The 13320-nt window shown below is 52.3% G+C and overlaps 1 protein-coding gene across 3 annotated transcripts in view; it reads right to left on the bottom strand.

Annotated features, from left to right (window-relative positions):
- Positions 1-9120, bottom strand: part of smg1 (SMG1 nonsense mediated mRNA decay associated PI3K related kinase) — a 57199-nt gene extending 48079 nt beyond the window's left edge. For 2 of the 3 annotated variants that reach the window (XM_056407729.1, XM_056407730.1), the window contains exons 1-5: positions 8912-9120; positions 3222-3370; positions 2478-2630; positions 1078-1214; positions 938-996 (exon numbers count right to left, since the gene is read on the bottom strand). In XM_056407729.1, the coding sequence (XP_056263704.1) occupies positions 938-996; positions 1078-1214; positions 2478-2630; positions 3222-3370; positions 8912-8988 (575 nt within the window). In that variant the 5' untranslated portion in view covers positions 8989-9120. The remainder of the gene's footprint in view (positions 1-937; positions 997-1077; positions 1215-2477; positions 2631-3221; positions 3371-8911) is intronic. The other variant, XM_056407731.1, reaches the window with a different exon arrangement.
- Positions 9121-13320: the final 4200 nt, after the last annotated feature.

Below are 13320 nucleotides of genomic sequence, written 5' to 3'. Positions count from 1 at the left end.
ATGGAGGACCACATTGAGATAACATGGAGGACACATGGAGGACCACATTGAGACAACATGGAGGACACATGGAGGACCACATTGAGATAACATGGAGGACACATGGAGGACACATGGAGGACCACATTGAGATAACATGGAGGACACATGGAGGACCACATTGAGATAACATGGACACATGGAGGACACATGGAGCAACATGGAGGACACATGGAGGACCACATGGAGACAACATGGAGGATCACATGGAGGACACATGGAGGACCACATTGAAACAACATGGAGGACACATGGGGACACATGGAGGACCACATTGAGACACATGGAGGACCACATTGAGACAACATGGAGGACACATGGGGACACATGGAGGACCACATGGAGGACACATGGAGACAACATGGGGGCCACATTGAGATAACATGGAGGACACATGGAGGACCACATGGAAATAACATGGAGGACACATGGAGGACCACATTGAGACAACATGGAGGACACATGGAGACAACATTGGAGACACATGGAGGACAACATTGGAGACAACATGGGACACATGGAGGACAACATTGGAGACACATGGAGGACAACATTGGAGACAACATTGGAGACACATGGAGGACAACATTGGAGACACATGGGGGACACATGGAGACAACATTGGAGACACATGGAGGACAACATTGGAGACAACATGGGAGACACATGGAGGACAACATTGGAGACAACATTGGAGACACATGGAGGACAACATTGGAGACACATGGAGACAACATTGGAGACACATGGGGGACAACATTGGAGACACATGGGGGACACATGGAGACAACATTGGAGACACATGGGGGACACATGGAGACAACATTGGAGACCCCGTGGTGGACCAGCAGGATGCAGCATTGGCGTTGTGACCTCCAGACGTGTGGTGAAGTCTTACCCCTCATTCAGGACGTCACTCAGGGTGCTGAGGATGGAGTCCAGCTGCTTGACCAGGGTCTGAGGACCAGGAGAAGGCCCAGGTCAGGTTCATGTACAGAGACCCTCTAGAATGCTCTACAAGCGACGAGGAGCACGCACCACTTTGCTGTCTCCCTGGCTGATGAAGTCCTTCAGCTGCTTCAGGGAGGCCAGCCTGCGGTCGCGGTCGTCCTCCCTGGAGACGCGGCGCAGGAGGTTGGCCAGCCGGGACTCCTCAGGGTGAGACATGCCTCTGTCTGTAGGGACGCCATCATCATCATCAGTGTTTTTGCCACGTTCACACCAAAGGGCTCGATCACACCAGACGCGCCTCTAAAAAGTGCAGCCGCACCAAAAACGCGGTGCACCTGTGGAGCGGACCTGCGTGCGCAACCAACCGTTGATTTTGGGTTCAAGATATTTTAAAAAAGAAAGTAAAGAGTACGGCGAACACCACCATCTATTCCACCAATTGTGTCTCATGGCGAGGCTTTCAGCTTCACTTCCGACCGAGCGCGAGTCAGTTTGAGTCGTGTTTAGATTTATAAAGCTCCTCGTCATTAAATACCGCAAATATAATATGAGGTTCTCCTCAGGAAAACAGGAAGGAAAGCCTCCTGCTTGATTCGGTTGGCTGGCTTGGCCAAGTGTGACATTGATCGTTGTGCGCCTCGCGCTTAAAGTTGAGAATATTCTAACTTTTAACCGTCCCTGAAAAAACGCAAAAAAAAGGCAAAAATGTGGGCGTGCGCCTAAGCCATTTTCCCCGAGCGCCTATGACAAAAAAAGTCTGCGATGGGAAAAAAAAAAAAAAAACCTGTGTTCATCACGTCAGCGAATATGTTCTCACTAGTATGTTTCAAGTCGGCTCCAGCCGAACCCTCGTTCTGTTTGGATCAATAGTAATGGAGTTGATAAGCGAGTCTTCTTGTCTGATTAATACTGTGAGGTGAATGGACAGAGCGACACAGACCGTGCGCGCGCCAAAACATTTTTTGGGAGCACCGAAGACCCATTTTGACCCAGGAAAAACCCTGGCGTCTGAAAGTCGCGCACCAGAGGGACTCAATGGTTTTGCGAGCGACGCGTTTTTGAGAGGCGCGTCTGGTGTGATCGAGCCCAAAGGCGTCGCAAAGATCCGCGAGGGGCGTGGCTTATCTCTGCGGCTTGACTCCGTGGAAGCAGTTCTCATGTCCTTCCTCCACCATGAAGAAATAACCTCTAGTTCTGCTTCATACTTGTTGAGGACATCACACACACACATATATATATATATCAGTGTTCCCCCTACCATTATTACAGGGTGGCGGCCCACCACCCTGTAATTTTCGTCTACCTACAATTGAAGTCACCCCCCCCCCGTCAACACTTCTCGGCTCGTGCGCATCGCTCAGCCGCACATGAGCACACTCTCACTCTCATATATATACATACATATATATTCATCAGCTCCTGGAGGAGGAGCTCAGCTCCTGCAGAGAGGAGGAGCCACATCTGAGAACGCATGCCGGATAGCTTACCCTGCAACTTCCTCATGTCCTTTGAAGCTAACGCACGGTTTCCATGCTGAAAAGGGGTCACGTCCGGGGTCACATCATCCGGCCTCAACTCTTGCCCCACCGACTGCCAACCAAACGTAGTATCACTGCCACCGGGACCAGCTTCACATGCATCTGAGGACACGCAGCAGGACTTCATGAACACATCACGTTAGAGCAACAGGGGACGAGAGCTGATGGATGAATAAACACGGGGATCAAACCTATACATGCTGGATGTTGTGGTTGAGTAACGTCTAAAGCACACTATGAAGTACCAGAGAGCAGCACCACTAACCCATCATGAGGGGATTCACTGAGCTGGGATAAGAAGGGCAGGTACCCCCGAGGTCTGGAGGTACCGACGAAGTAGAAAGACCCACCAAGTCCTCCAAACAGTCGACGACATGAAGACTCCTCAAGTGGTCTGAGATTCAATCAGACGAGTAACTGTCCGTACCGGGCGGTTGAGCCAGCGGCTACACATGGAGACTAAGGGCGTCAAGCTTCAGCAACAACTGGATGAAAGAAGAGCCGTAAACCTCCCCATCACAGACTGATGCTCTGGATGGATCAGAACGCCTCCACAGGAAGTGCTGCTCTGCGTTTGAAGGAACTGAGTTTCCAGGTGGCATAAACCAGCCGGTTTGAACAGGCCGTGTAACTCGACCGTGAGCGTCTTTAGGAGCTGCTGATGCGTTGTGGGACACTCGGGGCGGGCCTCACCTTCTTCCTGCTGTGGCTCTGCAGCAGCGTAGGCATCGCTGGGCGCCGCCGGCTGGTCGGGGTCGCTGCAGGGCGACACGTCAAACACCGAGGAGGAACCGAGCACTCTGGACTTCACTGGGTCCGGGCCGGAAGAGACACTGTCAACTCTGACACACACACACACACTTCAGAACCAGCTCAAGCTGAAGACCGTGTGGTGAAGCAGCTTCTCATTGGTTGGATAATGTAACCAATGATCTCCCAGCATGTCCTTTGTGACCACTGGAGGTGAAGCTGAGGCCCAGCAGCTCCTCTAGAGGAGAGTGTGACTGATGCACTCCACTGGTCTGTGAACTGGCTGCAGGAGCAAGAACAGGTCAGGAGGAGCACTTCATGACCAGTGAGGGGAAAGGGTCATGTGACACAGAAACATGCATTCACAAGCTGAGGGCCAACGGAGGAGCTGAGGGCCAACGGAGGAGCTGAGGGCTAAAGGGGGAGCTGAGGACTAAAGGAGGAGCTGAGGACCAAAGGGGGAGCTGAGGACTAAAGGGGGAGCTGAGGACTAAAGGAGGAGCTGAGGACTAAAGGAGGAGCTGAGGGCCAACGGAGGAGCTGAGGGCTAAAGGAGGAGCTGAGGGCCAAGGGGGAGCTGAGGACTAAAGGGGGAGCTGAGGACTAAAGGAGGAGCTGAGGGCTAAAGGGGGAGCTGAGGACTAAAGGAGGAGCTGAGGACCAAAGGAGGAGCTGAGGGCTAAAGGAGGAGCTGAGGGCTAAAGGAGGAGCTGAGGACCAAAGGAGGAGCTGAGGGCTAAAGGAGGAGCTGAGGGCCAACGGAGGAGCTGAGGGCTAAAGGAGGAGCTGAGGGCTAAAGGAGGAGCTGAGGGCCAACGGAGGAGCTGAGGGCTAAAGGAGGAGCTGAGGGCCAACGGAAGAGCTGAGGGCTAACGGAAGAGCTGAGGACTAAAGGAGGAGCTGAGGGCTAACGGAAGAGCTGAGGACTAAAGGAGGAGCTGAGGGCTAAAGGAGGAGCTGAGGGCCAACGGAGGAGCTGAGGGCTAAAGGAGGAGCTGAGGGCTAACGGAGGAGCTGAGGGCTAACGGAGGAGCTGAGGGCTAAAGGAGGAGCTGAGGGCCAAAGGAGGAGCTGAGGGCCAAAGGAGGAGCTGAGGGCTAAAGGAGGAGCTGAGGGCCAAAGGAGGAGCTGAGGACTAAAGGAGGAGCTGAGGGCCAAAGGAGGAGCTGAGGGCTAAAGGAGGAGCTGAGGACCAAAGGAGGCGCTGAGGACCAACGGAGGAGCTGAGGGCCAAAGGAGGAGCTGAGGGCCAACGGAGGAGCTGAGGGCCAACGGAGGAGCTGAGGACTAAAGGAGGAGCTGAGGGCCAAAGGAGGAGCTGAGGGCTAAAGGAGGAGCTGAGGACCAAAGGAGGAGCTGAGGACCAACGGAGGAGCTGTGGACCAACGGAGGAGCTGAGGACCAAAGGAGGAGCTGAGGACTAAAGGAGGAGCTGAGGGCCAACGAATGAGCTGAGGACTAAAGGGGGAGCTGAGGGCTAAAGGAGGAGCTGAGGACTAAAGGAGGCGCTGAGGGCTAAAGGAGGCGCTGAGGGCTAAAGGAGGAGCTGAGGGCTAAAGGAGGAGCTGAGGACTAAAGGAGGAGCTGAGGACTAAAGGAGGAGCTGAGGGCTAAAGGAGGAGCTGAGGGCCAACGGAGGAGCTGAGGGCCAACGGAGGAGCTGAGGGCCAAAGGAGGAGCTGAGGGCCAAAGGAGGAGCTGAGGGCTAAAGGAGGAGCTGAGGGCTGAGGGCCAAAGGAGGAGCTGAGGACTAAAGGAGGAGCTGAGGACTAAAGGAGGAGCTGAGGGCCAAAGGAGGAGCTGAGGGCCAAAGGAGGAGCTGAGGACTAAAGGAGGAGCTGAGGGCCAAAGGAGGAGCTGAGGGCCAAAGGAGGAGCTGAGGGCCAAAGGAGGAGCTGAGGACTAAAGGAGGAGCTGAGGACTAAAGGAGGAGCTGAGGGCCAAAGGAGGAGCTGAGGGCCAAAGGAGGAGCTGAGGGCCAAAGGAGGAGCTGAGGGCTAAAGGAGGAGCTGAGGGCCAAAGGAGGAGCTGAGGACTAAAGGAGGAGCTGAGGGCTAAAGGAGGAGCTGAGGGCTAAAGGAGGAGCTGAGGGCCAAAGGAGGAGCTGAGGACCAAAGGAGGAGCTGAGGACCAAAGGAGGAGCTGAGGGCCAAAGGAGGAGCTGAGGACTAAAGGAGGAGCTGAGGGCCAACGAATGAGCTGAGGACTAAAGGAGGAGCTGAGGACTAAAGGAGGAGCTGAGGACTAAAGGAGGAGCTGAGGGCCAAAGGAGGAGCTGAGGGCCAAAGGAGGAGCTGAGGACTAAAGGAGGAGCTGAGGACTAAAGGAGGAGCTGAGGACTAAAGGAGGAGCTGAGGGCCAACGGAGGAGCTGAGGGCTAAAGGAGGCTAAAGGAGGAGCTGAGGGCTGAGGGCTAAAGGAGGAGCTGAGGACTAAAGGAGGAGCTGAGGGCCAACGGAGGAGCTGAGGGCCAAAGGAGGAGCTGAGGGCCAAAGGAGGAGCTGAGGGCCAAAGGAGGAGCTGAGGGCCAAAGGAGGAGCTGAGGACTAAAGGAGGAGCTGAGGGCCAAAGGAGGAGCTGAGGGCCAACGGAGGAGCTGAGGGCTAAAGGAGGAGCTGAGGGCTAAAGGAGGAGCTGAGGGCCAAAGGAGGAGCTGAGGGCTAAAGGAGGAGCTGAGGGCCAAAGGAGGAGCTGAGGGCCAAAGGAGGAGCTGAGGACCAAAGGAGGAGCTGAGGGCCAAAGGAGGAGCTGAGGACTAAAGGAGGAGCTGAGGGCCAACGGAGGAGCTGAGGAGGAGCTGAGGCCAAAGGAGGGAGGAGCTGAGGGCCAAAGGAGGAGCTGAGGGCCAAAGGAGGAGCTGAGGGCTAAAGGAGGAGCTGAGGGCCAAAGGAGGAGCTGAGGGCCAAAGGAGGAGCTGAGGGCCAACGGAGGAGCTGAGGGCCAAAGGAGGAGCTGAGGGCTAAAGGAGGAGCTGAGGGCTAAAGGAGGAGCTGAGGGCCAAAGGAGGAGCTGAGGACCAAAGGAGGAGCTGAGGGCCAAAGGAGGAGCTGAGGGCCAAAGGAGGAGCTGAGGGCCAAAGGAGGAGCTGAGGGCCAACGGAGGAGCTGAGGGCTAAAGGAGGAGCTGAGGACTAAAGGAGGAGCTGAGGACCAAAGGAGGAGCTGAGGACTAAAGGAGGAGCTGAGGGCCAAAGGAGGAGCTGAGGACTAAAGGAGGAGCTGAGGGCCAAAGGAGGAGCTGAGGGCCAAAGGAGGAGCTGAGGACTAAAGGAGGAGCTGAGGGCCAAAGGAGGAGCTGAGGGCCAAAGGAGGAGCTGAGGACTAAAGGAGGAGCTGAGGACTAAAGGAGGAGCTGAGGGCCAAAGGAGGAGCTGAGGACTAAAGGAGGAGCTGAGGGCCAAAGGAGGAGCTGAGGGCCAAAGGAGGAGCTGAGGACTAAAGGAGGAGCTGAGGGCCAAAGGAGGAGCTGAGGACTAAAGGAGGAGCTGAGGGCTAAAGGAGGAGCTGAGGGCTAAAGGAGGAGCTGAGGGCCAAAGGAGGAGCTGAGGGCCAAAGGAGGAGCTGAGGGCTAAAGGAGGAGCTGAGGGCTAAAGGAGGAGCTGAGGGCCAAAGGAGGAGCTGAGGGCCAAAGGAGGAGCTGAGGGCTAAAGGAGGAGCTGAGGACTAAAGGAGGAGCTGAGGGCCAAAGGAGGAGCTGAGGAAAGGAGGAGCTGAGGGCCAAAGGAGGAGCTGAGGACCAAAGGAGGAGCGGAGGGCCAAAGGGGGAGCTGAGGAAGGAGGAGCTGAGGGCTGAGGGGAGGAGCTGAGGGGAGGAGCTGAGGGCGCTGAGGCCACTGAGGACTAAAGGAGGAGCTGAGGGCTAAAGGAGGAGCTGAGGACCAAAGCAGGAGCTGAGGCTAAAGGAGGAGCTGAGGACTAAAGGAGGAGCTGAGGGCTAAAGGAGGAGCTGAGGGCTAAAGGAGGAGCTGAGGGCCAAAGGAGGAGCTGAGGACCAAAGGAGGAGCTGAGGGCCAAAGGAGGAAGGAGGAGCTGAGGGGCTGAGGGCTAAAGGAGGAGCTGAGGACCAAAGGAGGAGCTGAGGGCCAAAGGAGGAGCTGAGGGCCAAAGGAGGAGCTGAGGGCCAAAGGAGGAGCTGAGGGCCAAAGGAGGAGCTGAGGACTAAAGGAGGAGCTGTGGACCAACGGAGGAGCTGAGGGCTAAAGGAGGAGCTGAGGGCCAACGGAGGAGCTGAGGACTAAAGGAGGAGCTGAGGGCCAACGGAGGAGCTGAGGACTAAAGGAGGAGGAGGAGCTGAGGACCAAAGGAGGAGCTGAGGGCCAAAGGAGGAGCTGAGGGCCAAAGGAGGAGCTGAGGGCCAACGGAGGAGCTGAGGGCCAACGGAGGAGCTGATATCTATCTCTAAAGGAGGAGCTAGTATATATAGTCATAGTCTCTAAACATGTATATTATATCTAGTCTCTAAACATGTATATTATATCTAGTCTCTAAACATGTATATTATATCTAGTCTCTAAACATGTATATTATATATAGTCTCTAAACATGTATATTATATATAGTCTCTAAACATGTATATTATATCTAGTCTCTAAACATGTATATTATATATAGTCTCTAAACATGTATATTATATCTAGTCTCTAAACATGTATATTATATATAGTCTCTAAACATGTATTTTATATCTAGTCTCTAAACATGTATATTATATATAGTCTCTAAACATGTATATTATATCTAGTCTCTAAACATGTATATTATATATAGTCTCTAAACATGTATATTATATCTAGTATAGTATATTTTGCATGACTAGTGAAAGTAACCAATATTTCATGCTCGTGGTCAAAAGCAATAACTTCGGTTCTAAACGGGATCTGGGCCATCACGACCACTTGGACTGGACCGGGTACCGGACTCTAAGGAACCGGACTCTGAGGAACCGGACTCTAAGGGACTCTGAGGAACCGGACTCTGAGGAACCGGACTCTACCGGACTCTGAGGAACCGGTCCATCTGACGTTACACCCCTCGCGAGGGAACCCGCACGTGAACACATGTGACGCTGACTCGGGGAGCGTGCTGCCGGAGCACCGGCCGGTGGACTCGCGCTCCCGGCCCGGAGTCTGCGGACTAACGGACCGCGCGCTCCCTGGAGGGTCAACGGAACCACCGGAAGTGGAGAACGTTGAACTCTCGCGGCTAACTGGCTACAGCTAGCCCGCGCCGACAGCACCATGGCGGCGCGGGCTAGCTTCAGTCACACTGCTCACGAAGAGCTGGAACCACCGTGTGGTTCCTCCGTGGTTCCTCGCGCGAGCCCTCATGCGGACCCCCACTGCGGGACGCTCGAGTCCTCCTGAGGACGCTCGCTCGCTGCCGTTGGCCGTTAGCAGCCAGCTAGCACCATCGAGCTAATCAACGAGCTAGCGCAGCCCGTGCTCAGTTAGCTGCACGCGAGACATGGCGCGAGACGGACGGGGCACGATTACGATGTATAAGACGTTGTGGTCATGGTGAGAATGCAATGATGTGGTCAACAGACACACATCTCCCCGACATGGACACAGGGAGCAGCATAGGCCCGGAGCCGCCGGTGTGTGAGAACCAGCTCCCCCGGAGCAGAGCACCAACCTGGGCTGCCAGTCGTTCCAGTGTGGCTGCAGTTTGTGGGCGCCGCTGAGCCGAGACCCCGAGGCTTTACGGCTCATTACCCTTCAGAGAGCTGCATGACACGCTGGCCGCGGCAACCGGTCGCTCCTCGGGGTTACCGGTCTCTCGTGGCTTGGTCAAGTGTCAAAAATCGGTTAGCAACTTGTCGTTAAGGCTAGCTGATGGTGGTTTCCTCCGTTTCTTCTTCTGCGACGCTTCGCGGCGGTTAGCATCCCCGGCGTGGCATTACTGCCACCTAGCGGAGGTGACCTTTACGGCGGTTAATGACTTCTTCTTCTTCGTTAGTTTTTTATTGCGTGTGTCAACCAGCTTTCTAGTGCAGTACCGCCACCCACTGATCCGGAGTGTGGAACATCTCCTCTCCTTTAACCTGTCAACCAAACGGGAAACTGTGCAGAAATCGGTCAACACACGACGGGAAATCTAGAAATGAAATGTCTCAAATTGTGTTCATTAGTCCCGTTGATCTAAACACTCCAACACTTGACACCAGAATGTTTATTTCAGTAAATGTATGATATGTTCCTCTCCAACCTCTCTTAGTCCAATTCTCTATGGGTTAGACATCTGGAAACACAGCACTGCTCCACGAGATGCTGCTGGCCACTGAGGCAGCCGGAGACCAGGAGAACAGAGGTCCTCTACAGGGTGTTGGTGCCAGGGCCATGTGGTCTACAGAGACCACTCCACCTGACCTCTGACCTCTGAGCTGCTCAGTCAATCACTTCAGTTTCTCAGTTTCACTTCAAGAAGTTTCAGCTCCTCATGTTTTATGTCTTGAAGACATCTTGAGGTCCAGAGAGATGGTTGTTCTCCTCTGGTTGACCAGAGTGATGATGATGATGATGATGATGATGATGGTTGGTCTCCTCTGGTTGACCAGAGAGATGATGATGATGATGATGATGGTTGGTCTCCTCTGGTTGATCAGAGAGATGATGATGATGATGGTTGGTCTCCTCTGGTTGACCAGAGAGATGATGATGGTGATGATGATGATGATGATGGTTGGTCTCCTCTGGTTGACCAGAGAGATGATGATGATGATGATGATGATGATGGTTGGTCTCCTCTGGTTGACCAGAGAGATGATGATGATGATAATAATGATGATGATGATGGTGATGATGATGATGGTTGGTCTCCTCTGGTTGATCAGAGAGATGATGATGATAATAATGATGGTGATGATGATGATGGTGATGATGATGATGATAATAATGATGGTGATGATGATGATGATGGTGATGATGATGATGGTTGGTCTCCTCTGGTTGATCAGAGATATCATTGAGGATCATCTGCAGAACAATGAAAGTTTATGGAGTGTTTCTGATAATATGAACCAAAGGAAGCATGAATAAGGTGTTAGAGCAACTGTGTTTGTTTGTGTTTAACCTCCCACCACTAGGGGGCGTAGGGCCGCTGTCAATTAGGACAGGAGGAGGATGGTCACGTTGCTGGACTGGCAGGAGCTCACCTGTCTGACTGTAGAACAGATGACAACGTGCTTTGACTTCCTACATCCTTTGGAACAGACCATTGGGTTTTGACAGGGAACCTATGTTTTGGTTTGTTTTGGTGTACATCGCCAATAAATTACCTTTCACGCTAGAAACTGGATATTGCATCACATTATTGCACAAGTCTAAACTAACCTTCAAGCACCTATTGTGACCTTTTTATTCGATAGGCTACACGATAGGGTCACTACATAAGGTAAATACAAGTGGTCCCGGCACAGAACCTTGTGGAACTCCGTGATTAACGTTGGTGGTCATCGAGGCTACTAAGCTCTAACAAGACCAGTACAGAGAGGAGTCCTCTATCAGGACTAAGGTCTAACTAGACCAGTACAGAGATGAGTCCTCTATCAGCACTAAGGTCTAACAAGACCAGTACAGAGAGGAGTCCTCTATCAGGACTAAGGTCTAACAAGACCAGTACAGAGAGGAGTCCTCTATCAGCACTAAGGTCTAACTAGACCAGTACAGAGAGGAGTCCTCTATCAGGACTAAGGTCTAACAAGACCAGTACAGAGAGGAGTCCTCTATCAGGACTAAGGTCTAACAAGACCAGTACAGAGAGGAGTCCTCTATCAGGACTAAGGTCTAACTAGACCAGTACAGAGATGAGTCCTCTATCAGGACTAAGGTCTAACAAGACCAGTACAGAGAGGAGTCCTCTATCAGGACTAAGGTCTAACTAGACCAGTACAGAGAGGAGTCCTCTATCAGCACTAAGGTCTAACAGGACCAGTACAGAGAGGAGTCCTCTATCAGGACTAAGGTCTAACTAGACCAGTACAGAGATGAGTCCTCTATCAGCACTAAGGTCTAACTAGACCAGTACAGAGATGAGTCCTCTATCAGGACTAAGGTCTAACTAGACCAGTACAGAGAGGAGTCCTCTATCAGCACTAAGGTCTAACTAGACCAGTACAGAGATGAGTCCTCTATCAGCACTAAGGTCTAACTAGACCAGTACAGAGAGGAGTCCTCTATCAGGACTAAGGTCTACCTAGACCAGTCCAGAGATGAGTCCTCTATCAGGACTAAGGTCTAACTAGACCAGTACAGAGAGGAGTCCTCTATCAGGACTAAGGTCTAACAAGACCAGTACAGAGAGGAGTCCTCTATCAGCACTAAGGTCTAACTAGACCAGTACAGAGAGGAGTCCTCTATCAGGACTAAGGTCTAACAAGACCAGTACAGAGAGGAGTCCTCTATCAGGACTAAGGTCTAACTAGACCAGTACAGAGATGAGTCCTCTATCAGGACTAAGGTCTAACTAGACCAGTACAGAGATGAGTCCTCTATCAGCACCAGGGCTACATAATAGTTATGATATAATAGCTCACTGGGTGGAGATGGTCAGCTGCTTCCAGGTTCTCGAGGTCAACATCAACGACCTGTATATGCTCTGCTCACACACAGACAAAGGTGGTCCGTATATATAGCGCCTCTTCCAAACCACTACAAAGATTTGGCATGGTTGATCATCCTCACCAATTTCTACAGATGCACAATGAAAGCCTACTCACTGGGTGCATCTGGCGGTGGTATGGAGCTGCACAGCCCATACTTGACTCAAGTACTCGTCGTGTGGTCAGGTTCTGAGTTCATCATGTGATGAGGGAGCTCCCAGCCCTGCAGGGTATTAACGCACGACTCCTCAGGAAGACTGGCAGGATCTAAAATACTGCCATCATCCAATAAACTCAACCTATTCACCCCTGTAAGTTTCTGGAAGGCGGTACCATGCTATCGGTCTACTTTTGAGAGACTGGAAAACAGTTCTTCTGTGTGTATCTGACAATAAAGACTTAAACAAACTTGACTATATTTAGCATAGCACCACTTTAAGTGCCAGAAGGCCCACTAGATTTGGGTGCATGTCAGTTATGTTACTGAGTATTCATGTGATTTGTCTCTGCTTGTGTGATTACAGATGCTGTCGAAGAATCACTCTTACATCGTCCACTGGCAATAGGTTCTTAAGCACATCGTCGATGGTTCAACACAGCAAACCAGGGTAGCTCCAATCTCGTTTCTTTGTAAGCGTCCCCCACATGAACAGACTTGAAATATCTTTTTAAATGTGTGTAGGCTCTCAAGTATCGAATAAAAACAGTTTGACATTATTTACATTTTCATTTGTTGTTGCATTGATGCATATTTGTTAGCTTGATCTCTGGGCCAAAATGAGCGCTTTATGGAAGGTCAATATTTATGAATATCTAAGTAATATTGGCGGATACGGGCGGATCCGCGTATCCACCCGTATCCGCCAATATTACGCCATGCATCATTTTTTTCCGGATCGCCGCGCGGTGTGATAAAACTACGATCGGACCCGATTTGCGGGTGTCGGAGTCTATGGCGGTTGGGATCTGATCAGCACTAAGGTCTAACTAGACCAGTACAGAGAGGAGTCCTCTATCAGGACTAAGGTCTAACTAGACCAGTACAGAGAGGAGTCCTCTATCAGGACTAAGGTCTAACTAGACCAGAGTAAATAACACTCAGAGTCTGATTATGATCTGCTGTCTCCATCACCTGAACTCAGGCTAGGTCTACTGTGGGAGTCTGTGTGAACTACAGACAGACAGACAGGTAGACAGACAGGTAGACAGACAGCAGGCTTCTCTTGGGTTCATTCCTACACATTTGAATGTGTCTCTATGGTGACGTCATCTGATGTGTGACATGGACAGACAGAGCCGGTCCGGTCCATCTGATGGGCCGAGGGAGAATTTCATTCCAGGTGTTGCGGCTCCTCCCACTGCCCCCCCCCCCCCCTGCTCCCAGACGGGATTCGGACAGCAGCCGCAGAGCGCAGCAGCAGCAGGTCGGTTGGTCGGTGCTCAT

This window comes from Pseudoliparis swirei, chromosome 23 (assembly GCF_029220125.1).
Source record: "Pseudoliparis swirei isolate HS2019 ecotype Mariana Trench chromosome 23, NWPU_hadal_v1, whole genome shotgun sequence".
In the NCBI taxonomy this organism is placed as follows: domain Eukaryota; kingdom Metazoa; phylum Chordata; class Actinopteri; order Perciformes; family Liparidae; genus Pseudoliparis; species Pseudoliparis swirei.
Note: the sequence above shows the minus strand (reverse complement) of the source record. Positions and strands in the feature narration are given on the sequence as shown.